The 27,556-nt window shown below is 33.5% G+C and overlaps 3 protein-coding genes across 6 annotated transcripts; 2 read left to right on the top strand and 1 right to left on the bottom strand.

Moving 5' to 3' along the window:
• Window positions 1–306: 306 nt before the first annotated feature.
• On the top strand, window positions 307–9,918 carry LOC115965916 (poly(ADP-ribose) glycohydrolase 1-like). Of its 3 annotated transcripts, XM_031085227.1 has the most exons (11): window positions 307–679; window positions 1,089–1,277; window positions 2,064–2,167; window positions 2,935–3,139; window positions 3,251–3,355; window positions 3,563–3,681; window positions 4,686–4,829; window positions 6,086–6,230; window positions 6,456–6,659; window positions 8,721–8,783; window positions 9,500–9,918. In XM_031085227.1, the coding sequence occupies exons 1-11, from the start codon at window positions 431–433 to the stop codon at window positions 9,671–9,673; spliced, it is 1,701 nt and encodes a 566-aa protein (XP_030941087.1). In that variant the 5' UTR covers window positions 307–430; the 3' UTR covers window positions 9,674–9,918. The 3 variants fall into 3 exon arrangements, with proteins under 3 accessions (XP_030941087.1, XP_030941088.1, XP_030941089.1); XM_031085228.1 differs by lacking the exon at window positions 4,686–4,829; XM_031085229.1 differs by lacking the exons at window positions 307–679; window positions 1,089–1,277 and adding an exon at window positions 1,800–1,935.
• Window positions 9,919–11,502: 1,584 nt separating this feature from the next.
• On the top strand, window positions 11,503–14,703 carry LOC115966094 (thioredoxin-like fold domain-containing protein MRL7L, chloroplastic). 2 transcript variants are annotated; one of them, XM_031085434.1, is made up of 6 exons: window positions 11,503–11,709; window positions 11,946–12,159; window positions 12,257–12,798; window positions 13,909–13,990; window positions 14,080–14,191; window positions 14,275–14,703. In XM_031085434.1, the coding sequence occupies exons 1-6, from the start codon at window positions 11,534–11,536 to the stop codon at window positions 14,409–14,411; spliced, it is 1,263 nt and encodes a 420-aa protein (XP_030941294.1). In that variant the 5' UTR covers window positions 11,503–11,533; the 3' UTR covers window positions 14,412–14,703. The 2 variants fall into 2 exon arrangements, with proteins under 2 accessions (XP_030941294.1, XP_030941296.1); XM_031085436.1 differs by having other exon boundaries at window positions 11,618–11,709; window positions 11,963–12,159.
• Window positions 14,704–26,759: 12,056 nt separating this feature from the next.
• Window positions 26,760–27,098, bottom strand: LOC115965262. The gene has a single exon (XM_031084433.1). It carries the CDS (start codon window positions 27,096–27,098, stop codon window positions 26,760–26,762), a length of 339 nt encoding a protein of 112 aa, XP_030940293.1.
• Window positions 27,099–27,556: the final 458 nt, after the last annotated feature.

The following is a 27,556-nucleotide window of genomic DNA, read 5'->3' as shown; positions in this document are numbered from 1 at the left end:
ATCTTAAAAGGGTTAATTGATACGGTAGAATTTTAACTTATGACGTTCATTTCATGATGAGATGCTATTATTATCAGATTAAGACACTAATCAACTTTTGATGATTACAATTTAATCCTTATATCTCTTATTTAATCACAAAACAAAGAGATTTTTGCCGGTTAAGTTCGACTACAATGGAACTCATTTCAAACATGATGATGTGTCTTTTTGTCCACTCCTGTTACATAGACAAACTACTGTTTATTTGTTTTATACTAAAAAGAAAAATGAGCAACTAAACAAGTTTTGCTATTTAATCAACGCTAAACGTTCCCACGTCTTTCTCTTTCTTCTGGAATTCTTTCTCTTTCTCTGACTCCAACATTCACATTTCCAATACTTGCTCTTTACAAATTATAGCAATTTTCTCATAAGACAGAGAGAGAGAATGGAGAGCAGAGAAGACTTGAACTCGATACTACCGTATTTGCCACTAGTGATGCGGTCTTCGACTCTGTTCTGGCCATCTCAGGTGGTCGAAGCACTGAAAGCCATGGCAAGAGGACCCCTTCACAGCCGTGTCGACTCCGGTGAGCTTCTATTCCTCGCCATTTCCGATCTCAGACACTCTCTCTCCCTCTCCAACCACCACTTCGCTCCTTCTTTCCCACAAGGCTACGCCCTCTTCTTCGACGAGGTAAATTCTGTTCTTTTTTCACTTTCACATGCAAATATTCCAACACCTGAAAAGTTGAATGTTATTTTATGTATCAAATTGTAACTGGGTTTTGTGTGCTTCACGATATTCAAACACTTTTCAACTTCAGGTTAATGTTTTTTCATCAGAATTTTAGTGGGTTTGTGTAGTTGATGGATGATATTCAAACACTTTTCAAATTAGTGCCATGCTATGTTTTTTCATCAATTTGTAAATGGGTTTTGTGTTGTTTGATGATATTGAAACACTTTTCAACTTCAAGTTAATTTTTTTTTTCAATGAATTGGAAGTGGGTTTTCTGTTGTTGATGATATTCAAACACCTTTCATGGCAGAAGTTAATTTTTTTCAAATCAAAATCATGAGTTGGTTTTTGTGTGTAAGTGCAGTTGATGTCCCGGGAGGAATCAAAAAAATGGTTTGAAGAGGTTGTCCCAGCGTTGGCTGATTTGCTCCTACGCTTTCCCTCTTTGTTACAAACTCACTATCAAACTGCAGATATTGCTCATATCAATGGGGTCAACACTGGTCTTCGTTTATTGCGTTCGCAAGAACCGGGCATTGTGTTTCTCAGCCAGGTATCCATGTTATTTTAGCTTACCAGATGATAGAATAGAAGAACCCAAAGCTCATACAACCCATGTATTTACTAGATGGGTGCCGATTCTTGTAATCTTGTAATTAATAAGTTGTTGTAATTACTGTATTTCTGAATTGTTTGTTGTCATTACATGGTAATATGAATGAAACAGAAAGAAGGAAGTGGTAAGAGTCAGTAACATTTGCAGTTTAAAGATGGAGAAAATGGAATGTGATATATGAATGTCTGCTGCTGCATAATGATTCTTGTGTTTTTTATTTTTTATCTCTTATATGATAGAGACCGAGGAATGCGTGTGTATATAAATATTTCAAGCCCATATTTTAGTATTGACACAGGAGAACTAAACTGGATGTCCCATCGATTTTATATGTATGATAACTTCAAGTGACCAATTATATGGCTTTCACATACCTAGCAGTTATTGGAGTGGGTGATCTACTGTAGGAATCAGGATCAGTACTTTCATTTCATGAAAGTATGCAATTCTTTATTTATTGATTTATTTTTTTGAAATTACAAATTTGACTCAAATGGCTGATTTAGATATTCTTGAAGGACTTCAGGGGCAGCCCTCATGCAAAATACCCCAAAAGAATTCTGAATTTCCAAATGGGCATGAATTTCTCTTTAAAGTCAGTGGGGGCACTTAGCTGATTTATTGTACTTTTTTAATTAAATATTATATAAATTCAACCATTTTTTTGTTACCATTTTCTCTTTATGATAGAACTATGAAATTAATACATTTCTTGATTTCCAGGAATTGATTGGTGCTCTTCTTGGATGCTCTTTGTTTTGTCTGTTCCCAGTCACTAATAGAGGTGTTGAACATCTTCCAACAATCAACTTCGATCAATTGTTTGCGTATGTGAGCTTGACCTTTCTTTTGTGAAATCTTTTATCAGTCTTGTTCAAGAAATTATAGGATATGAATCATCCTTGTGACAATATGTTTCAGTTTTCTACTTGTATATATCTGATCCCTTTCATAGATATAATATTATGGATGAGGAAGAGCATTTTTATGTATCATAGTTGATAATGCCATTCTTATTGGTCTAGATAATTAGAAAATTTTATTCAATAGGTTAGAAATTCTGATTGGTCTAGATAATATAAAATTTAACAGCAGCATTGTTAAGTTTGGCTAACAAGTGGCTGTCTATGGATACCATTTTTACTGATATGCATAAAAGTTTTGAGGTGACATTGAAGAGCATAACACTAACCATGTGCTATTTAAATCCCAAATACTTGTTTTATTGCTCCAAGAAGAACACCATATGCTGTAGAAGGTTGCTGCAGTAGAGGGTTTGAATTTCCTTTGCATCTGAATGTCTGGTAGGAATTAACATACATGTGGATGGTATAACCTATATCACCCAAATATTCTTGATTTTCTTTAGCACGTGTTGAATGTTGATAGAAAGGATCGGTGTAGAAAATGACAAAGCTATACACTTTTTAGTCCATGTAATTGTATGGGTTTATTATTTTATTCTATTTACAATTGATTTATATTCTTCAAGTTGTTTTATCATTTATTAGAATTTTATATATTTTTTTATCTGAAGGCTTACTTATATCTCGTCATGCTGAATTCAATATGTTTGAAATTCATGGATCTACAGGAGTCTATATGACAATTACAATGAAAAACAAGAAAATAAGATACGGTGCATCATACACTATTTTGAAAGGATATTTTCACATATGCCTATTGGCTTTGTCTCATTTGAACGGAAAGTACTTGCTTTGGAACATCTTCCTCAATGCATTTCCTATCCCAAGGCTGAATTTTGGAGCAATTCTGTCATTCCTTTATGCTGTTTTGAGGTAATGATAAACAGATGTAATAAACAATCTTATTTAGAAGATCTATTTAATCTAATTTTGTTGATTTAAGATAAGCACAGATTACCCTGTGTTGTTTCCATATCCTTGTAGGTCCAAAATTCAGGCTTGATAGAAGATCAATCCAGTGAAGCTCTTGAAGTGGATTTTGCAAACAAGTTTATTGGAGGTGGTGCTCTACATAGGGGTTGTGTACAGGTATGCCTTACAATATTATTAAAAGAACATGCCTTTTTTTGTTGTTTGTGGGGGGGGGTTCTTATTGTTTGTACTTTATCAGGCATTTTAATTTCATATGCTTAGATTTATCATTCCTGATATGTGTTCCTACAGCATATGTATGTCATGCAGGCCATGAATTTATTGCAAAATGTAGATTATTTTTGTTTTTATCATCTTATGTAGGAAGAAATCCGTTTCATGATCAATCCTGAATTAATTGCTGGTATGCTTTTCTTGCCTTCCATGGCAGATAATGAGGCCATAGAAATTATTGGTGCTGAAAGGTTTTCAAGTTATACTGGGTGAGTATTACTTAGGGAATGTAAATCATAAGTTTGATTTAATAGGAACAATGGTATTTTATCTATTTCCTTTTGCTTTGTCTAATCTTTATATTTCTTATGGAGAATAATTTATGTCAATGTGATGTATATGATTATTGATGAATAGAAATTGGTTTATAGGAAATTGTGTATTGTGATTTGTTTAAAACTTGTATGAAGTCTATGTTCCTTGCACATGGTATTCCATATGGTCTAGAAAAACCAGTAGTCATGGTGAATATCTGGGTTATGCCCCTTTTAGTCTTATCTTATTTAATGAATTTACTTATTATGAATGGGCATGCTTATCTAGTTCTTGACAAAATTAATATAATTTTCTTTATAAGTATAAGATTGTAATGAAAATTATGAATGGGCATGCTTAACTACAAGGATAGTGTAAATGAGATGATGAAATAATCATAACAATGGGTTTGAGGCCTTTTTATTGATTTTATTTTTATCTTTAGGGTGACTTATTTGCCTCTCTCTCTCTCTCTTTGAATTGCTTGTTTAAAATTGAGATAGTGTTCAGTGGAAAGTACCTCCCCCAAAAAGAAAGAATGAAAAAACATTAATGAGGTGCTCATTTTCAGGAAAATTTTAAATTAAATTAAGAAAACCCATGAATATTTTCCTTAGTTCTTCAGAATGCTATTTACTCCATAGACCAGGCTTCTATTGTGAAAAAGTGCTTCTTGAGCCAAATATGTTAAAAGTGACTTCAGTAAATGAAACCCTTTCATTTACTTATCAAAAAAAGTAAATGAAACCCTTTATAATGCCTCCTCCAGACATGTCATGAATTATTTGTGCAAATATTTTCCCATGATGTCAGTGCCATATTAAAATTCCATGTTTGTGTGGTTACTTATATTGATGCTATGGAAGTCCAAGTTTTGACTTATAAAAAGAGATCTAAAGTTTATGTTTATTGTAATTCATGGGAAAACTAATTCAAATATCATCCATATGTGGTGTAGATATGCTTCCTCATTCCATTTTACTGGTGATTATGTGGATAAAAAAGATGTAGACTGTTTTGGAAGACGTAAAACCAGGATCATTGCTATAGATGCATTATGCAGTCCAAGGATGAGACAGTACAAACAAGAGTGCCTCCTAAGGTATGATAATTCTTGCTTCTAGCACCACTGGAACAAACATAATTCATGGGAATGCAAAATAGGTTTATTTGGAGAACAATGATGTGAAATCTTAATCATGTCTACCATCATGTCTGTTTGAGCCAAGTGGACCACCACACTACTCAGCTGAGTCAGCTCAGCTTTTTTACTCCTTTTAGGGTTATTATTTTTTTATTGGGGGGGGGGGGGGATTTTCATACCTGTCATTCCCATGAAATTTGTTTTACAATCTTGTTTTGCTGCTAGGATTTTGGGCTTGTAAAATGACAATACTTAAATTTGGAGTTCAATGTGGCGAGTACTAGGAAAGAAAGAGACCTATTAAACAACGCATTAGCCAAGAAAGAGAGAGTTTATTTAAATTTAGGAGAGAAGGAAGAGAGATGTTTTCTGAGAGTTATGTATAAAATTTGATAATTACTGGAGAGTTTTGCGACACACATTTGAGTCTAGCTTCACTGAGCTTATAAGATGACAAATAATTGAAACAAGATGATGATTACTAAAGCTTATAAAAAAAAAGATGATGATTACTAAGTGCTAGCCTGCTAGGCAAGAAAAAAGACTTGAGTAATGCCAGTTGACGATAGAATGAAAAATTATTTGGATGAGATGGATTGACTGTTGGCCTTGAGAATTACTAGATGCACATATGAACTATGAAGAGACATGGTTCTGCTTGGCAACGCTGCAAGGACTAGATAGTTTTAAGGGACATGGGTGACATCAGTGAACATTTGTTTTAACAGATTCTGTGGACATAAATGAAGTTGAATAGCTTCAGAGGGATACGTGTAGCCAATGTTTTTATTTTTTATTTTATTTTTTTTATGTTGCCTCGATTCAATTTTAATTCAGAACAGGGCCCCAAGTAAGTAGAACCAGAAGCCAAAGAGTTTTCACTCTTTACCTTCAGTTTCATTCTCTATCAGGGAAACCCCACAGTCTCGATAATTGAAAGGCACTGCTTTCACGGTGCTTATCCACTGTAAGGGTCAATCATTAACATTTTACAGACCACAAACGCATTTTTCTATACCCAACCCAACCCGTTAGATTAATGCGTTGTTGGTATATGGATCATTACTCTTGACATTAGTGGGATGGTTTCCCTTTATAATAGATTAATGTTTATATGCAATCTCATAGCATAGGAGTTCTATTACATTTTTTCCTCTTTGTATATATTTTCTTTATCAGAAAATGTTATTATTCCAATTTATTTGTTTTGGAAGGGAGATAAACAAGGCATTCTGTGGCTTTTTTGCTCCATCTAAATATCAGCAATACAAGAGACTGTTTCCAGAGAATGGATGTTCTAGAGCTCAGCTTGATCAAAACATAGAAGACCCCATTGGCAGGTCCAGGAGTAATCTTTTGGTGCGAGTTCCTCTATGACTTATTTTCTAGTGGTTGGATTTTGTTATTAAGTCACTTCTGCAAGTTTCCGTGGTATTCTCATTGCTAACTTTTGTTGTTGATCTGAAAGCATTTAAAGTTATTATTAGCTTAGTGTGGTTTGAACTCATTCGTGCATGTTAGAATTGGTTGTTGCATCTGCTATCAATTTGCTTGCTTGATTATTGGTTTTCTGCTTTTCAACAGTCACATGATAATGCCTCAACTTCTGATGAAACAACTGAAGAAAAATCTGTAAATCAAGTGATCAGTAATTATGAGGAGAAGGGTTGTGAGAGTCTGGGCCATGAAGATAACAATATTGGGATTGTGACTGGGAATTGGGGCTGTGGTGCTTTTGGAGGAGATCCGGAGCTTAAGACCATAATTCAGTGGCTTGCTGCTTCTCAGGTAATTTTAACTTGAGTTATATAAAAAAAAAGGAACAAATAGGTGATCCTTTTGTTTTTCTTTTTCAAGGATGGTTATTGTGGGGCCCAATAATTTGTGGGCCAGGCCCGCTTGCTCATGGGGAGTCCAAAGGCCCAAGCCGAAAAAGGTTATGGCCCGAGGTCAAAAATATAAGGCAAAAAATGGCCCGGAGATGCAGCCGAGGACAGTTTAGTCCTCGGCAGACCCAAAGCTCCATTGAGAGGAGGGGTAAAAAAGAGGTATAGGAATAAATTTGGAAGGAGATCTAAAATATCTTGGGAAAGTTATCCTTACTACCCTTCCCAGATAAGACTCTACACCTAACAGAGCCGTATTCCTCAGCTTTATCAACCATCCCCAACAATTCTGGGATTAGACTGATGGGACAAATATCAGTCTTGTAAAGATTGACCCTACACGTGGACGAAGGACATCGAACGCAGGCTAGTATAAAAGAAAAAGTAAGTGAATCTGGAAGGGGGCTCTGATCCTACCTCCAGAAAAGAAAGACTCCATGGGTGAAAACACCTTAACAACATATGCACATCACAGAAAAAATCCACCGTTGGGTAACCGGGGTAAGACCTTAATGATCCTCGGATCAAGTCCGAGGAGCCCAACCCCATAGGATGCGACGCTGTAGGGCTTAAATGTTCAAACCCAACTCCTTTTTCTACAGGAATTCCCCTAAAATCAAGACCAGAACACCGCCCCGTGACCAAAGGCAAGCTTTTCAAGTCCATCCTCTACAAATCATATTGTAAGGGATCTATCATGTGCGAGCCCAACATCATTATTGGGCCGCAAAAGAACTGTGTCCCTACAGTTATATATAGCATCTGATGGAATAGAAATAAACCCATGTTACATTCTTTTTGACAAAATACACCTTAATGTATTTCCTCTTAGTGACAAATGTGCTTTCTCTCTTGTTTCTTATAAAACATGTTAATTATTTGCTTCATATAGGTTCATTCTTGTAATCGTCACCCCCTGTATTTTCATTAACAGTTTGGAACCCTGACAAACAGCTTCACCCAATCTTAAAGTTTATAATTCCCATTAATTTGTGGCTATGGGCTGTTCCATTTATGCTGATTCACATCATAAGCATCATTGTATCATTTTTGAGGGCACCACAAAAATCAGGATGAAATTATTTAAACTCTTCTTTTGCATATTTTTAAGCAGATAAGTTGTACACCTCTTTCAAATAAATTTTTTACATAATCAGGGGAAAAAAGGGAGTAGGTGAAATTGCTATATTTTGAAACTGAGAGGGGATTTGAGACAAGGTCTGATGTGTGAGGAAGTGATGGTTTTAGAAATGTCCTATCAAAGGCTAATTGCCTTTATACCAAATGGCATCTCCTCTCCCCTTCCACCCCACCCCCCTCTTTTTTTTCTTTTTTTTTTCATAATACTCTTCTGCAAAAAATGAAAAGATACATTCATTCAGAAACCCATCTAGTAGATCAAACAGAAGAGCTTAGGGTCTGTTCTAAATATCAAAGAACTCATTTTAGGTCCCAGGGCAGATTTTGGATTGGATATTATAATGTGATTAGTTGAAAATCAAGGAATGAAATCTGCATGCAAGGGATCTGATAGAGAAGGAAGTCGAACTTAGATCTCTGTTTTAGTGCCATAGGCAAAGCATGGAACTTAGATAGTTGTATAGATTTGTTTGTCTCTCTCTCTCTCTCTCTCTCTCTCTCTCTCTCTCTCTCTCTCCTTTTGAGCTATAATTTGCTTCTCTCAAATAATCACATATATTGAATGGGCAAAACATGGATTTTAATAGTTCACTCTAGCAGAGGTCCTCATTTCTTGCACACAAGCCTCTTTCACAGCTGTTATTAGACCAAAAACCGTATTTTAATGTGAGAAATCTTCAGCTTTCCCATGCACAATAGTGCTCAAGGAGAGACATCTGTGTGGGAACTGAAATTGATAATGATTGGTTTTAGTGATAATAAATGGAGATTCTTTTTCTCACAGATACTGATCTTTCTTATAATCTTGGTTCATATCTTTCAGGCTCTAAGACCTTTCATTTCATACTATACATTTGGTTTGGATGAATTGCAGAACCTAGATCAGGTATTTACTGTCCTTTATTTGTTAAAAGTTCTCCATCAATGATTTTTGGGATATGTGTTAGGGCATCTGTGTCATCAATACTATTACACTTTTACAGCTTTACACTACTATCAGTAAAAGTTTAATTATATTGCTTTACTTATAAAAAAATCAATACTATTAATATTTTACTGTTAGAGTGTAAAGGAACTAAATCAATTAAAATCAATATGCTTTCCATTTCTATATTATTGTGCATTCTCAGAAAATGTTCTGGTCACAAGTTTAGCAGTAAATAGTCATGTCACAGATGACGTATCTTGCATAATTCAAGTGTCCTTCAGACTTCTTAGCCACTTAATGTTCAACCTTTTCACTCTATATTTTAAGTTATTAAACAGTTATGAAAATGTGCATTATATCTTGTGAATTTCTCACTGTTGTCACTGCCAACAATTATATCTACACTTACAAATTGTGATCTTTTGGATAAGATGATCAGTATCTTTTATGCTCAGTTCCAGTAATAGCCAAAAATAGTGGTGGTCTTGCTATTAATTTTGATGTGCTGCATTTGGTGTTTTATGTCTAGCTTTTATCAAAAAATATATTACCTTTTGGCTTGACCAAAGTCTTCTATCATCTAAGAGCTACCAATTTAGCCTTCAACTTTACCGTGCATTATTCCAGGTTCCGAGACTTACTAACGAGTCTGTTTCATTTGGCATTGGGGGCAGGTGACTCGGTGGATTTTGTCCCAAAAATGGACTGTTGGAGACCTGTGGAATATGTTGGTGGAATACTCGTACCAGAAATATAAGGGACAAACAGACGTTGGATTCTTTACTTGGCTACTTCCATCTCTATTTGGCCATGATACTGAGATGTTGGACTTGCCGAATATGCCTTAACACTTCTGGACCATTGAATTGCTTATGCATCCTTCACTTTTCCATTTAGCATGTTCTTTGACCTATTTCTGTAAAAAATAAATATTCTCTTAAAAAAAAAAAAAAAAAAAGCGAATGCAATCTTGTAGTTTTTGCTTGGTCTCCTGAGTTATTATTGAAGTCCCTTCCTATATTTCCATCTCTCTGTGTATCTGTTTATTTTTATGTATTTATTGGGGGGCTTAAAAAACCAGCTAGTCTAGAGACAAATTTTCCTCTCAAATTTTCACAATTGTTGAAGTAGCAAGTGTTAATGGTAAAAATTAACATGGTGTTCATGGTAAGTCCATATAAGAAATTTAATGAGGCTCGAGATTCATGTTTGAGGAGATGCAATGTTCTACCTGAGCAGTATGGACATGCCTTTGTTTCCCTATGTAATAAATAGTAACAGGTTTAGTACATGCACGAAGAGGACTAGGACTACGGCTAGCTGATCCAATATTATGAGTCCATCCAATTCATCTTTTGGCTACATCTAGACGTATGACTATATAGATAATTCTGCAGTGAAAGAAATTCTGATCGACCTTCTGTATTGTATTTTAGGAGTAATTCTTACTCTCGAAGCACGGAGAATGTTGCTATCTCCTCTTACTAGATAATTTAGCAGTGAAAGAAATTCTGATCTACCTTTTGTATTGTATTTTAGGAGTAATTCTTAGGTACTCTTAGAACACGGAGAATGACGCTACTTTCTCTTACAGTTATGGTAGGGTTTATTCATTAAATTCATAGTAAGTCCATCATGAATGTGAGAGGAATGGCGCACCATTTCTTCGAACTCTAAGAGTACCTAAGAATTTTTTGCGTATTTTAGGAGGTATATCACGAATCGGCTACATGTACCTTTTTCCTTGTTATTTAATGAAAATGCTCCAAGAGTATAATAATGATGTCATCCCTTTATTATTATTATTATTATTATTATTATAGTTAATATGTTGCTAATTCCATAGTTTGAAACTTTTTTCCCTAAACCTCTTAACATTTTTTGCATAGGGAGGTGTCAATTTAATTTATAAGGCCCTTGGCTTCATTTTATATGAATAGTATGTTTCACTAATTAAATTTATGGTGTGGTATTCTATTCATATGAGATGATTTTTTTGAAATATTATAATATAATTTTCCATCTGGGTGGCATATGGCTCTCAAAATTAAACACTAAGCATTAGTGCCAAGTTAATGTAACAAAGAGAATAAATTAAAGAGACTTTTTTGGGAAAAAGAGTTGCAAATAAAGAATCAATTGAAATAAAAAGGGTATTGTTCTTAGTTGGCTCATATAAAATGGCACAAACCTTTTTTCTTGTTTATAAGCTCATTCCCATTATAATATTTAATTAAATGTTTCACTTATCAAAAAAAAAAAAAATTAATTAAATGTTTTTTTAAAATATTAATAACATGATAAAATTTGAATAACTTAGTAAATTAAGGGAAGCCAAGTGATTCAATAAATGAACAGTGGTGAGATAGGTGGCTTAGATGGATCAAATGTTAAAGTTTTTCTTCAAATTAGTTTAGAGTAAATTTCTTTCAATTTCTCTATATATAAATGTTTAAATTTTAAGTTTTTGTATTCTTAAATTATGCATAAAAATACATTTATGAATTGAATAGTAATTAAAATTTGATTTAAACTAAATTTGATATGCATGCAGTCCAATTGTTAAATTTTCAAAATTTATAACCATATTAATTTTTTAAGTAGGAATTTGAATGTTTTCGGCACGAACACTTTGTCCGGTTACATAAATGGCCTATCCTTATCCACATGGTCTAAAATGACTCTAAATAATATAACTATCGTATCATATGAGCTGCGAGCTGCCTCACCTCAGCGTGTCACACGCAAAAACCTTAAACCTCTGTTCTCAGTTCTCTGCTTCTGAGGGGAGGGGTGTAGCTATAGCTAAGGGCTTTTACCTGAACAAACTAACCGTAACTAACTTGAGCTTCATTTCCAGGAAAGCAAAAAAAAGGATACCAAGGTAAGTTACTCAAAACAATAACAGTGTACGCTTGTTTTAAGATTTATTTATATGCTGCTCAAGTGTTTGCTTTAATGTCGAAATGAATGGAATTCCCCCACCCCTTTATTTTTTTTTTCAAAACTTTCGATACTCCTTTGAATTGCAAACAACTTTTGAACTCTTATTTCTGCTTTGGGTCGTTCTCATATGTTTGTTTCTGCTAGTTACTCACTCTAAACTATTATGCTAATTAGGAACCAGTTGTGTGTAGAAATGGCACTACAACAGGCCATAAGGCTACCATTGTCATATCCATTCTCACCTCTCAAAGAGAACATGTTCAGACTTCCCAATTCACTGGCTGGTATGAGTCCTGAAACTGAAGAAAAACAATCCAACAGGTTCTTGTCTTCCTCAAGAGTGGAGCTTTTTAGTCCCTCATCGAACTTTCTGAAGTCTCCTTTGCCGGTGTGTTTTCAAGTCATGTTTAAAATCTAAACTTTATTGTACGTTTGAAATTTTGTTAACATATTGTTACATGGAATCAATCGTTGTCCAAACACAGAGTGGCAGAATCAGAACAAGTAGATTACGAGCGTCTAAAAGTGTAGGAAAACTCAAGTCTAATGATAGAAAGAGAGAGCGAGGGGAAGCATCTAGTGACAGTGATGAAGAGGATGAACCTCCTTCAGGGAAGGTGGATGATCCTCATCTTATGGATGCTGAAGAGAGACGTGAATGGAGGAGGAAGATTAGAGAAGTAATTGATAGGACACCAGATGTTGAGGAGGAGGTTGACCCTGTAGAAAAGAGGAAGAAGATGCAGAAGCTTATGGCTGAGTACCCACTTGTCGTGGATGAGGATGATCCTGAGTGGCCTGAAGATTCTGATGGGTGGGGATTCAGCTTGGGTCAGTTCTTTGACAAGATTACTATCAAGAACAACAAGAAAGATGATGATGATAATTATGATAGTGACAATGAAATAGTCTGGAAAGATGATAATTATATACGTCCTATCAAAGACATACGATCTGTAGAATGGGAAGAGACTGTGTTCAAGGACATCAGTCCTCTAATCATTCTTGTGCATCATCGCTATAAAAGGTCAGTAATTTTATTTTTCTGTTATGTTTCTTTTCCTATATTACCTTACCAACATTAAATTATTATGTTTTTCAACTTCCTGTTGAGGATACACATGATTGATTTGAGTAAAAGTTTCAGTGTTTTATTTATCAAGTGTAATGTATCTTTCTTAACTTGGTTTTTGAAGGGTATATTTTACCCACAGGAATAGTCATATTATTCATTTCACACCATTGACTCTTGAGATTTCACAGCCAAAATGATGTCTTTAGAATCTTGTCAAATTTTTGAAAAAAAAAAAGGATGTAGATGAAATTGATGCCTTATAGTTTCTTATGCTGTAAAATCATTTGGCATGAAATAATACTATCTAATACCCCTACTAGAGCCATGTTTGAAGGTTTCTCATGGATTTTTACTTCCAGTGTTATATCTTCCCAATATTTCACCCTCCATGTATTTTTCACAGAAACCTCCCTTCATTCCCCCGTCACTTGAAATCTCTGGGTCTTCTTTTTAACTTTTTATCGATTTGTCAACAACTTTCTAGTATTGGATGTACCTTTAAAGAATTGAATTTGTTTTTCCTTGTAAGTTTGCTTCTTTGTGAGTGTTCATGCTTTGACATTTTCTATGTGGAGCATAAGGTTAGTGGTGGAGTATTAAATGCTTTAATTTTTGTGATGTCTATCAACATTTGCTGTTAAGCTGGTATACCAAATGCTGAACTTGTATCAGATCAATCAATCGTTGAGTGTTTGAATAGATCAATCTTTTCAAATTAGTCTTTTATATTTCTTCGTTGCTTAGTATTTTTTTCAATGGCAGATTGATTGCTTAAGTTTCTATGATCAATTTCAGTGATCATTATAATTGGATTTAAAAGAAGAACTGAGTGAGTTAGTTATCAAAAAAGAAAAAGAGGAAAGAAGAAGAGTTAAGTGAGCTGTCATTGTTCTTGAGATAAATATCAAAGATTTTGGAGGACTATTGGAACATTTTGATTAATTACTGTGGGTGATGTGTCTGAAGCTGTCATACTCTTTTAAAATAATATCTGAAACTGTATTTTAATACCAGCATTTGTGTTACTTTTGCAAGCTATAATACTACTTTTATTTTTCTCAGACCAAAGGAAAATGAAAAAATACGGGACGAATTGGATAAAGCCGTCCAGATCATATGGAATTGCGGACTACCGTCACCAAGAGTGAGTAAAGTCAATAAATTGCTTCAGTCAACATCCATTCCTATAATCAAGATAATTGTTTCTAATATTTGTAATTGTTATATCAATAGTGTGTTGCGCTTGATGCTGTTGTTGAGGATGGCTTGGTCTCTGCATTACAAGTGTCTGTTTTCCCTGAGATTATCTTCACAAAGGCAGGGAAGATTTTATACCGTGAGAGAGGTGATTTCTAAAATTGAATGATAACCTTCAATTTCTTGCATCCCTGATATATGATTCTAATTCTTTATATGCTTGTTCTTCAGAAATTCGAACTGCAGATGAATTTTCAAAAATAATGGCATTCTTTTATTATGGGGCAGCCAAGCCACCCTGTTTAAATGGCCTTGGAGATAGCCAAGCAGCAGTCCCATCTGCTCCCATCAATGGTCAAGTGCGCTGATAGCCTGATATAACAGTTGAACTATGTGTGGAAATGATCACTAATGTGCATTTTTCTAGGCTTGCTGAAGAAATATTTTTGATGGGGTTGTTCCGCTTACACATTTCTTGATGTACCTTTGTATGAAGAATTGAAAATGAGATGTATAGTTTACATTTACTGGTATGCAGGTAGTTGATACGATGAATAACGTGTTATTTGTTTATAAAAACTTATAAAGAAGAAATATTGTATCATACTTTTATTGAATTGCTAGTTTGCTACATCTTGTGCTTGGTAAGAACCAAGGTAATGTCTGATTTCTCATTTCAGCGTATTGACAAGAATGAGTATATAGAAAAGTGTTTTGCGATAGAAGCTGGATGGTTGTTTGTAGTTAAAATGTGGGAAAATTGAAGCCATTCATGAAATTTCACGGGTCTGATACTTTATTTTCAGGCATGAATGCTAAGGTACATCGCAATGATAAAAATTATATCAATTTTCTTCTATCATTATAACATTTTATGATATGTATTGTGATTGAAATTGGTAGTGACTTTCGATAACCAAGAAATTACTCGTTGTGAAGTCCACAACAACAAAAGGCTTTGTGATAATGGAAGCGGAATGCAAAGAGCTAATACGGGTTTGAGCCATCCATCTTGCACTCAGCTACACCCACAGTTCGTTTACTTGTCTTGCCTCCAAACACAGTTAGACATTGTCCTGTACTACGTGAGAGCCAGAATCGTAATTCACGGTGGTTGAACTTGGTTGGTGGGTTGATGGATTTCCAGTCGGCCTCAGCCAAGCTCTCCAATGAGTTCAATGAGCGAAGGCTCACTTTGCCTTGCCTGTCCACTGTGAGATAGCTTTGACCCCCAGAGCATTTATCCATATAATTGCCAAACCTGTCATAGATAAAGGACACAGTCTATGTTTTTTTAATATTGTCTTGTCCATGTAATGAGATACGGTCAATTTTGGACCATAAATCACATTCATTGTCATGACAAGTCTGTTTATAAGATATTTGTAGTAAAATTGATAACTTTAACATTTGCCAATCTATAATGTTGTGCAACTCTGGAAAATCTCAACCTTTTGATACAGGCTCATGATGATTAGTCTTTTTTAATTAGTCTAAAAGGTAGATTTTCACTATTTGTCTCAAAATGTTCAGGAGAATGAATGAGAACTATTATAACAGAGTCAGCTTCTAAGCCAATGAGCCAATGACAACATGTATATTTTTTAACGGTAAATAGTAGGGTAGGGGGAGTTGGGGTTTAAACAGCAAACATCAAGCACCACAGATAGTGCCAATGACTAGTTGATCTAATTGTACTGTCCCTCTTGCTAGTGTAAGGAGTCTTTGAAGGCATTGCTGTTTAGATGTTAGAATAATCAATAAAGAAGACTTGGCGCAAATGGGCTATCCTGGACTTAGAACTGGAGACCTTGCTTGCGGAGTGAAGCACAGTGCATACAGTCCAACCACTTGGAAGAGAGAAAAGGGGAAAGGAGCAACCAGCATAGGGAGCTAGCTTGCCTCCATTGGCAACGGGTGACGAAGGGTCCAAATTAAAGGACACGCAGCTGGGGCAAGCCACAAAATCCAATAGTTCCATTTTTCTTCTTGTTCATTGATTGAAAATCAAGACTAATCAGGCTTTAATGTAAAATAATCAACATAGGAGATGTAGCCCTTTGGACCTTGGACACTAAGGCACTGTCAGAATGACATGTCATTTCATTCTATCTTCAATTTATCTTTTTTCTAATTTGTCTTTTAAAACAATTTTAATCATTTTCCTTTTCATGTTCTCCTATAAGTATTAAATATAACCTATATTAATACAATACAAAAGATTATAACTACCTATGATAGCCGGAAGCTGAACCAGAAGTAGATTGCCAACCATAATAAGCATTGTATGTTGTTGACTCGCCACCTTTAATATTTGGAACTGAGTAAACACCTCTATCATTCAAATCCACATAATCAGATTGCAAAGCACCGGCAATAAGAGTGTCATCAAATGCTGTCATGTGAGGGTAAGCTTCACTTGGAGGGCATTCACTTGTGTCACATTTCGAGCACTGGCTGCATAGCCTAGCACTCTTCAAATCTCCAGCACCATTAACAAAGGCATGAGGCATCACCTGCAGCACAACTAAGCACAAGAAGAGGTAGTTTTTAGTCATGTTTGAACCTTTTCTTGCCTGGTAGTTTTTCCTAAGTATGATTCTTAGTTGAGATTCACATGTTTATATGTTGTCACTTTTTCTTGGTTTTATCCACTTTACTTTTTTCTTTCCAGATGAATGAAATTATTTGTTAATCTTGTATGGTTGGCATCTTTGTTTTGATTGGATATTTTAGTTTGTACCATTAGATGATAACAACCATGAAGCCTCAACTATTTTTGGTTTTATTAGAAAAGGCATAAATATTCTCATGTTTTTCATTCTTCTATCTTATTTTATTTAGTGATTCTGTAGCTTTGATTAAAACCTCAAGGCTGTGACCCTAAGAATTTGCCGAATAGTACCAAAACTTAGCATAATAAATTAACCTTAACAAGTGCAAACAAGATATTAGGCAACTGTGTGTCAATTATTTTCCTTCATTTGGCAGCATTAGATTTTGTACTAGTCAAACGTACCTAGGTTCAAAATTTGTAACGAAGCCTAGTGTGAACATGTGGTATCTAAAGTGGGTAAAGCTGTAAAAGTAGTTAAGGAATATGCTCATCAAAACATATTTGACAAATGCTCAAGTTGTTCACTGTGATTGGTGGACACAACTTTTTACATGAACCAACAATCATTTTTTTTTTTTTTCCTGAATACCAACCATAACTCTTTTTTTTTTTTTAACCACTCACAGTTTACTATTGGAAAGAAAATATGCATTTGTAAAAAGATATTGTGAAAAAAATGATATAGCGTTATTGAAAGAAAGTATATGTTTAGATAAGATATTATTATTCTCATCCATGTTACTTGCTTCTATTAATTGGTGGGAAAAAAAATATGTCGTGCCATTAGAAAGAAAGGAATTGCAAATTCTTAAAATCAATATAACTAAAAGATAAACCTACTGTTCAAGTGAATCGATAAATATTTAATTATTTTTACTAAATTAAGTGTACAATCATTATTTTATATTTTTAATTTTGTGTTATTAAATTTACATGTGTAGAATGTCATATTCCAAACAAATTATTTCTAATATATATAGATCTTAGAAAAATAACCAAAATTTATATAAATTATTAATGCACCCCGAATAATAACTAATACGTGAAATAAAAATATATTTACCCTATTATATGTCATCAAAATGAGTTAGGAAATAAAAATTGTTAATATTAATATAATTAAAAATATGCATATATTATTACTTTAGTGAATTCATTAATGTTAAATTATTATGACTAGATTAAGAGGAATAATTATATTATTGATTGCATGTGTTATTAAATTTGTTTCAATTGTTGTTAAAACAACTACACATGAACTACTACGCATCCTTGGCGCGATAGTCAATCCACAAATATAAATATTTGTAAGGTGTGGAGAGTAAGGACCAATGTTCAAAACTTTAAGTGGGAGTTTCATACACCTATATACTTAGATTAGGCTATAGTAGAATTTATATTTTGTTAAAAAAAAAAAAAAAAAACCCACACATAAGAAAGAATGCCATATTTCAAACCAATTATTATTATATTTTGGATAGTAATAAGCATTCAAAATAAATTATTTTCATATTAATTTTAATTTAAAGAAAAGCATATACATAATACATTCCTTTTCAAACAACTATCTTAGCAATTGTTGAAAAGGTAGGGAAAACAATTGTGTAGCATGGTTTTATTGTATTAGTTGTGGTTGGATAATGGATACAGTAGAAACTTGGGCTGACTTTGGTTTGAGACATTGGGCTTTGGCATTCCTGAAACTGGAATTAAACAGTACTGTACTATGTTAGCTTCGTGACCCGTGCAACGTATCTTTCAGTCAACACTCTCTTTCTCTTGCTGTGGGGTTTCAACTTTCAAGTTCAAAGGCAACCACCATTCAACATTCCCATGTCTATAGTCTCTATACCAACCTTATTTTTGCTACCAACCAATAAGAACTAAGAAGAGAGGGTTTATTCTCAAAGTATATACGTTTTAAAGGGAATGATACCCAAGGATATACTCTTTTTCTCTACAGTGTAGATGTTCTATTCAACACAAAAAGCTGCAGATAGCCATATCTGAAACAAAATGAACATGTTTTTCCTAAAGCTCTCAAGTTGAAGTGGTAACGTACGTGTGTTGTGCAGGCATGGATATGTTCATTGATGGTCTTCTAATCAGATGCATATATATATGAGCAATATTATTATGACATTAGGTTAGATGACCATCAACGAACACGTTCATGATATATTGCATGCAGTAATTATTAATTCCTCTCTTTTTATTTCTTTCATTGTTTGCCCCTCAAACACCTTTAATTTACTTGGTGAGTATTAATTGTTTCTTAGACTTACATGCTAGGTTGCATCGACAAGCCATTTTTGACAAAGTATCGATGTTCGACATATGTCGAACACTGATACGAGTAAACTCGTCGGACTCTGGTGTTTGAGTGGTGTCTTTTATTTTATTTTATTTTATTTTTTTCGCTTCTCCGACACGGCTCCAACACAGCGTGGACACGCCAGCAGTGAAAAAAAAATTCACAGATTTTGACAGATGGACAAATTATTACCGTTGATTTTGTGATATACCCTAAAATAAAGAAGTGAGAAGTGAGAAGAAACCAATCGGCGAGAAGTGAGAACAAAAAGCTTGTGCCCACTGCCCTCTGTCCCTCGCTAGTACTAGATTGGGCCAATCAACGAGTCGACAAAATCCATAGACAATTGCTGGTGCCCTCTGTCCCTTCCGATCTCTCTCTCTCTCTCGACATGGATAGGTCTGACTTTCTCCTCTCTCTCTCTCTCTCTCTCTCTCTTTTCTTTTCTTTTTTTTTTCTTTTTTCCAAGATATGCTTTGGGTGTTGTTACTTATAACTTTCTTTCTCACGCGTTTTTTTTTTTTTTTAAATCCCACTCTCACTATGTTATATTGTGTATATATATATATATATATATATGTATGTATGTATTTATTTATGTATGTATATATATATATATATATATTAATTTTTTTGTTTCTTTACTTAGCCTTTTGCCTTATAAATTATATTGTTTATTATGAATATAGTGATTTTTGTTTTTGTGTGTCCTACTATAGTTTTATTTATTTATTAAAGTTAAATATTGTAGGTGATTTTACTAAAATGAATACTGAAAGTGAAAAATCAACTGAGTCAGCTGCTTTTCTATGAAAATATATTAGTTAGAAAAAGCAAGTGGTGGTGGTGGGAATGTTACCCTTATTAATTATTTAATAAAAATATGCCTAAATATAAAATTTAATTAATTATTTTTTTAATATTTTTATGTCTAAAAATATTTAAAATATGCTTAAATATAAAATTTAATTAATTATTTAATTGCCGTACCCACGCCGTGTCAAATCCTTATTTTTCAAAAATTGCCATACCCCCATATCCATACCCGTGTCCGTATCGGTGCAACTTAGCTTATATGGCCTTATTATGATTGATGATGATCCTTCTATATCTTTATTTCTATATTTTGAAATTGATAACCACCCCCTTGATCAGGCGAAAAGCACACTCATAACCAATATCGTTGTAATTAAGAGGTATAGTATATTTAATATATACATTTTTATAAAGAGAATCCAAGTTTGAATCTCTTTTTTCTAATTGTTATAACTATTAGGTACATCATGTATTGATATCCTGAATTCCAAAAAAAAATCGTGTCAAAATAGCTTATATGTACAGACAGTTGCTCGCATGTGTTTGGGAATCGTTGATAAACTGGTTTTTTGATTATCTTATCTACTGTCTGCAGGTCCTACATAAGTCGTCCTACGAAAGAAGCAGTTTATAATAACGTTATTCTTATTGAAACTTATTTCTCAGAACTTATTGTTTGCTTATTATTGCTCAAAACTTAGTAAAAAACCCAGCTTAGTCATAACGTTTTATGCGAGTCTCGCTAAACTTAGTCAAAGAACAGAGAACTAGCTGGCTTTGTATTGCATTTTGCATGCTTTTTGCTCAAAAATTTAGTTTAAGTGAGGTCACGCTCAAAAAATGGTTTACAAATTTTACTTAATGTGTTTCAATCGATTGTTTAGGAGTCCCGTAATAATTAAATTAGTTTACGTTTTACTTATTCTAATTCTCCAACTTTTTTTAATAGTATTTTCAATTAAAAAAAAAAAAAGAATCAGCTTATTTTATTTCCATAATTATAAATTAAGTGTTAAGACTCTGTAATAAGCAATCCATAAGTCAGGTTATAATGAACTCCAAATTGGTACATCATAAAGACAACTAGACCTTCTAATTAACTAACTAATTATGTTAAAGTTGATTCACTAGACTTTGATAGAAAAATTCTATTTTGTTGCATGCCTTTTCAATTCAGATTACATTAAAGTGACATATTTAATGAGTACTGGCCTAGACACATGTTTTGCTTTATCAACCCATATTAACTAGTTTAAAAGTAATGGGCAATCTCTTTTTGAATACTTTACTCGACGCATAGATGAGTTGGTGGACTATGGCATGACAAACAAAAATCGTAATTCCAAATGTTAATGCATGTTTTTTTTTTTTGGTAATGAGGAAATTTCATTCAACAGCAAAACTAAGGAGGAACAGAGAGTTCAGGGATTGCCCTGTTACAATAGAACCCCAGTTCATTAAGAAACCTCCTAGCCAATCTCCATGTTCATTCCGAGTAATACCGCCACAGCCCGCACGTCCTGGATTACCCAAGGCTGAACCGTCTGTATTGAGCCGAACCCAGCCATGTTGAGCCTTTTCCCACCTGACCTGCACTATATATCAGCTACCCGACAACTTGGGATTAATGACACAATGAAAAAACTCAGCTGCATGAAATAAGGCTTCACTGTGCACGTTGTTCTGCCTGGGCCGATCCCTGAACATAAAATTATTTCTTTGTTTCCACAAATGCCAAATAACAAAAGGAAAGATTATTCTCCACGGGGGCTGGTTTTGCACTCATGGAACATTGTCTTTCCAATTCTTTTCGAGCCAATAATACAGATTACCCTCATAGTAGCAGCTGTTTGACAGAATTCCAAGTCTGCTCCAGGTGATTTTGGCCGACTCACAATCCCTAAGTCTATGAAGGATTGTCTCGGCTTCCCTTTGGTAGAGAGGGCAACAGTCAGTTTCACAAAGGCGTCTTTTAACAAGACATTCCCCCACTCCAATGCTATTATGCAAGCATTGCCATATGAAAGTCTTGATCCGGGGAAAGGTGTCAACCTTCCAAACCCAAGAGCCCTTAAAACTCCTCTTCCTCCTCACTACATTTTGTAGCTAAATTATATGCTGACTTAAGCTCAAAATCACCTCGGTTAGCTCCATTCCAAATCATCCTATCTTCCTCATTTGATGATCTAAAGGAGTAAGGCATGGCCTTAATTTCCATGAGGACAGCATTAGGAATTTGGATTGAGAGTTTAGACCAATTCCATCCATTCGGCCCAAAAACATCCTTTACTTTATGGCGCTCTTCTTCTTCCAAAAGGGGGCCTTGGATGAGGTCTCTCAATGGCCCATTTGCAGCCCAATTATCGTGCCGAAGGCTTAGGTTACTATTCCTCCCCGGAATCCATTTGACGCCTCTATATAAGCACCTTTCTACCCTTGTTCATAGCTTGCCAAAATCTTGAACATGGAAGCTTTGGTTGCAGAAATTCCACACGTGTGTTAAATTAAACTAGTGTGTAATTTCATGCATATGTATTAGTACAATTAAAAACAGTTACAATTATATTGTTCAAATTATAATTTTTTTTAGAAGAGATTAAAATTATACATTGTATTAGTTTACACATTTTTTAAACCATAGATTTTTATAATATGTGATAGTTTCTAATTATATATATATATATATATATGAACAAAACTTATGTACAATACCTTAGGTACTGTTTCTTAGGTTTCTCTCTTAAAATTTTGTCATGTAACTATTTCAAAAATACACTTCCATCCATGAAAAAAAAGCCATATGATAGAATTTTAAGAGAGGAACTTAAAGAACAACACCTAAGTAATGTACCTAAGTCTCGCTCTCTCTCTCTCTCTCTCTCTCTATACACACACACACACATTTTTAACTTGCAGTTTTCCAAAAATAGCTCATGAACCTAACTTCCTTATAACTCCGTGCATATGTATGAGTACAATTAAAAACAATCACAATTATATTGTTCAAATTATATATATATTTTTAGAAGATGTTGAAATTATACATGGTATCAGCTTACACATTTTTTAAACCATAAATTTTTATAATATGTAATTGTTTCTAATTATATATATATATGAACAAAACTTATGTACAGTACCTTAGGTACTGTTCCTTAGGTTTCCCTCTTAAAATTTTGCCATGTAGCTACTCAACTTAAAAAATACACTTCCATCTATGAGAAAAAAGCCACATGATAGAATCTTAAAAGAGGAACTTAAGGAACAACACCTAAGTAATGTATCTAAGTTTTGCTCTCTCTCTCTCTCTCTCTCTCTCTCTCTCTCTCTCTCTCTCTCTCTCTATATATATATATATATATATATATATTTATATTTAGACTCTTAGGTTTTTGTACCCAATAATTCACTTGCAACAAAAATTAAAAAAAAAATAGATAGACTCATGGTGCAAAATTGGACTCTAATTGAAATTCAATTTAAAATCTAATTGAATTTGAATTTTTCGATTTTTACATGTCATCATTTGAGAACATATGTAAGTATATTTATGGTGTGATCCCCACTTGGCACCTAAATTTAGAAAAATTTTGGGACATATGTCGTATAATTAGACTCAAATTGTAAATTTTAATTAGACTTTCTCTAAGTATTGCATATATATATATATATATATATATAAACTTAATTTTCAACAGCCAACAGCCAACTCTATTGTACTATTTCTCAATCCAAATAAGCCATAAATGATGGTGATTTAATCACAACAACATATCAATAAATGACGAATAGTTGAGCATTGATTCTTCTAGCCAACCCTAGAGAAAAAGACCATTAATTAGCCAATGTTGAACAAGTCAGTTGCCCAGTCTCCCTTGGTCAAATGTGATTACGGATTGTGAATTTGAACTAACGCATACCCTTGGGCCTTGGGAAACAAGACTCAATTCTTTTGGTAATCGATAGGTTCTTCAAAATAGCCCATGTCATCTCTTGGTCCTAAACCTCCAATTAATGTTTCCAAGGTGGCCAAGATTTTAATTTCAATAGATCACCAAATTATATGGCTTTCCCAAAAATTATGTTTGATAGGGAAGTTAGGTTAATGAGCTATTTTTGGAAAACTGCAAGTTAAAAAAGTAAGTGTGTATATATATATATATATATATATATATATATAGAGAGAGAGAGAGAGAGAGAGAGAGAGAGAGAGAGAGAGAGATTTAAGTTTAACTTAAGGTTGAGAGAAAATTAAGTGTGGGGTTTAGGTTTATTTATCCTAACCCAATCCCTATGAAGGAAACCTTACTTCATTTGCCAGGTCCAATTGGTTCAACCAAAATAATTTTAATCAAACTCACATCTTTAAATTAAAGGGCCAATTGTGGGTTTCAATTAGCTCAACTGGTAAAACTTCTGATGAGTTGAATAAGAGATTTGGGGTTTAATCCTCGCCTACACCAAAAATCAATTGGTATTTTGGTCTAATAACAAAGAACTATCATTATGAGCAAATGCTATAAGTTAAAATTATCTTAAAAAATTAAAGGGCCAATTCAAAGAAATGCAATCCAACCCATTGTAAATAAATAAATAACTCAACACTCAACCCTTTTTTTTTTTTTTTTTAAAGAAGAAACCCAACACTTAACTTAGTAGTAAAAAATCCTTCTCAAAAAAAAAAAAAAAAAAACCCCTCAGTCTGGGACTGTGTTGTGAGAATTGAGCTCAAAGGCCAGCCCATCCCTAATTACAATTATAAACCCTAGCTATTAGTATTAGCTGCCTATATATAAGGTGCTATTAAGGAAACACAAATTCCCAAATCCACACCACCAACAAAATAAATTAAATTAAATCTGTGCTTTAATGTTGTAGAGGATTTTATAAGATTCATCCTTAAATCTAATTAAAAGGATTCTCTCTAGAAAAAGTTTTGGGACACTGCATTTTGAACAAAGTTTACTGTCAAAGATGGTTCTCTTTAGCTTCATGTAGATTCCGGAATCCAAACACCTCCACTATTACAGAATTTATTTTTATTTTTATTTATTTTTTTATGTTCAAAGGTCTTTATCCATGGCCATAGGCAATGAGTTTCTAATGTATTAGCATATTTGTTCCCCATTATTTATAAACATAATATTTTTACTAGCTTATCTGGTGCAGTTTATGCATGGTGAAAAGGAACATTGGAATGGTCTTAGCTCTTGAATATTTACGAAAATGAAAAAGAAATTGTGAACCTTAGATTTCCTATTCTTGCAAGTTGTTCTCATCTCACTACAATTTTATAATAAGCTATATGCGACAAGTTTTTTGAGTTAAGGGAAAATCAACAAATCTATCAAGAGAAGTTAAATGAGAAACTTTTCATTTCTCAAAAAAAAAAAAAAAAAAAAAAAGATTTGAAACTTTTCAATCACAAGAATTTTGTAACTCAACTGATAAACACTTTCTGGTATTTTCAATAGAGATATTTAGGTTTAAATCCCTCTTCTCCGGTTATAACTATCGAAATATCACACAAAAAAAAAAAAAAAAAAAAAAAAAAAAAAAAAAAAAAAAAAAAGAGCCGTGCAAACAAAGTAACAACGCCAAGCCTGTTATTGTAATTATTATTCAAAATCATGCTTGAGTTGAACTAGAAATCACCAAAAAAAAAAAAAAAAAAAAAAAAAAAAAAAAAAAAAAGAGCCGTGCAAACAAAGTAACAACGCCAAGCCTGTTATTGTAATTATTATTCATAATCATGCTTGAGTTGAACTAGGTAAGTAAAGGTTCGACAATTATTGTAATACATCATGGAATGACTATGGCGTGATAGCTTTTCACTGTGGAACTTTGAAAAATTAATGTTTAATAAACCACTTGATGTAATATATTTAAATTAGTAATGAGTGTATCTTGTTTTCTAGTGTTTAGCTGGTTATTGCAGAGAATTATTCTTAAAAGGAGACTATGAGGAAAGTTCCCAACATCAATCAATATGATAATCTAACAAACAAGAGGTTGACACTTTGACAGTGCTGCAAACATCATTGATCATCTACAACCTTTTCGTTAGATTTATAGCAAGCCAAATCATTTTGAGTTCCTTGAATCTCAACTTGTTTTTCATGATATTCACATAAATTTTGTGAAGAATATCATTAGGGTCTTTCTTACTATCAATTTTTTCGATATTCATTTATATACAATCTTTTAATTCATTCCCTTAAGTTAGAATTATATACTTTAATCAATTTTCAATAAATAAACAATAAGTAAATTTTTTTTTTATCAAAATGCACGTTTAACTTTAGCTTCAGTAATACATTCGCCTTATCGATAACAACAAAAATGTTGGTAAAGCAAAGTTAATTATAAATAATTGAGAGTGCGTCCAAACTTTGTACAATAATCAAATTCTAGCTATGCAATCTCAGGACTGATCATTGGGTGTGCGAATCTCACAAGCAAGCATACATGTCAACAGCTTCACATGGCTTAATTATTTGCAGGCACCAAACAAGTGTAGCTTATAAATTTGAGATTACAAAAGCTACAGTATGGCCTATTGAGTTCTATATACATCACATACATCTTTATCAGGCTGGGTAGAGTACTTGATCGGACTCAATTTTGCCTAATTAACCTCAGTTGGGCATGATAAAGTTGCGTATTATACATGGAAGTATTTACATCTAAATTATATTGAGTAATAAGTACACAACATTTTTTACAATTGTTGACATAATTTGATCATTGTTGTGATCGAAGTAACATCAATTTCACTTTCAGCTTACTATTGATGCCACTTTTATTATGTATTAATCACAACAGATCATATCAACAATTGTGGAGAAATGATATGTAACTATAAGTAATAAAAATATAAATGCAAAAAAATAACCAAAAAAACAAACAACAAAATCAACAAAATATTACAACACTTGGAATTAGTTGATACCAAGAAAGGTTGCAATTCTAGGCACCAGTTACACATGAGAACATTCTGTGGCTCCTAAACCTCACAAGTTTCTGGGGGGCAGGAGGTGCAACTTCCATTCTTCTCATGTTATCTCCAGATGATGAGAATTCAACAGCATAATCTCCAACAGACTTGTGTCTCCTGTGACCATTTCTCTCTGTGTGAAAACCACCTACCTTTTCAGTTGAAGGCAACATGTATACATGACTCTGGCTATTGGTGTAGAAATCAGTTATGTTGTAACTTTGAGAAGCTCCTGAGGAGAGACACCTGTATTGGCTGCGAACTCTGTTTTTCTTGAATGCCTTGAACACCATGGGGATGAGACCCTCCATCTAAGACTTGTGTGGATATCCTTGCTATCTTTATGTTGAAGGAAGGAATAAGGAATGAGACAATACAATGTGCAAGAGGTTAATTAAAGATGCAGGACTTTTGGGCTTTTTGCATATTGGGGTGGTTGGTGTGTGATATATACTTCTCCCAACTTTTTCTTCTAAGAAACAATGAAGCATCGAAGTCTTACACGTCATTTTGATTTTTGACTTTGATAGGGAGACAAATCATTTGCCCAAAAATATCTTTTTGTATTTTCAGAATAATACTATGAATATGACCTTTTTTTAGGAATATATATATATATATATATATATATATATAATGATATTTTAATAGTTATAATGGGAGGGGGCATTTGTATCAAAATGTCTTTCAAACACGCTAGCTAGATAAGGTAAAAGACTCTTTTCATAAATATTATTTCTTATTTTCATATATATATATATATATATAT

This window comes from Quercus lobata, chromosome 10 (assembly GCF_001633185.2).
Source record: "Quercus lobata isolate SW786 chromosome 10, ValleyOak3.0 Primary Assembly, whole genome shotgun sequence".
Taxonomy (NCBI): domain Eukaryota; kingdom Viridiplantae; phylum Streptophyta; class Magnoliopsida; order Fagales; family Fagaceae; genus Quercus; species Quercus lobata.
Note: the sequence above shows the minus strand (reverse complement) of the source record. Positions and strands in the feature narration are given on the sequence as shown.

Coding starts and splice junctions, on each gene's coding strand:
- LOC115965916 (XM_031085227.1), top strand. CDS start 431: ATGGAGAGCAGAGAAGACTTGAACTCGATACTACCGTATTTGCCACTA. Junction 680..1,088: donor ACGCCCTCTTCTTCGACGAG/GTAAATTCTGTT, acceptor GTGTAAGTGCAG/TTGATGTCCCGGGAGGAATC. Junction 2,168..2,934: donor AACTTCGATCAATTGTTTGC/GTATGTGAGCTT, acceptor ATGGATCTACAG/GAGTCTATATGACAATTACA.
- LOC115965262 (XM_031084433.1), bottom strand. CDS start 27,098: ATGGAGGGTCTCATCCCCATGGTGTTCAAGGCATTCAAGAAAAACAGA.
- LOC115966094 (XM_031085434.1), top strand. CDS start 11,534: ATGAGCTGCGAGCTGCCTCACCTCAGCGTGTCACACGCAAAAACCTTA. Junction 11,710..11,945: donor GCAAAAAAAAGGATACCAAG/GTAAGTTACTCA, acceptor TATGCTAATTAG/GAACCAGTTGTGTGTAGAAA. Junction 14,192..14,274: donor GATTTTATACCGTGAGAGAG/GTGATTTCTAAA, acceptor CTTGTTCTTCAG/AAATTCGAACTGCAGATGAA.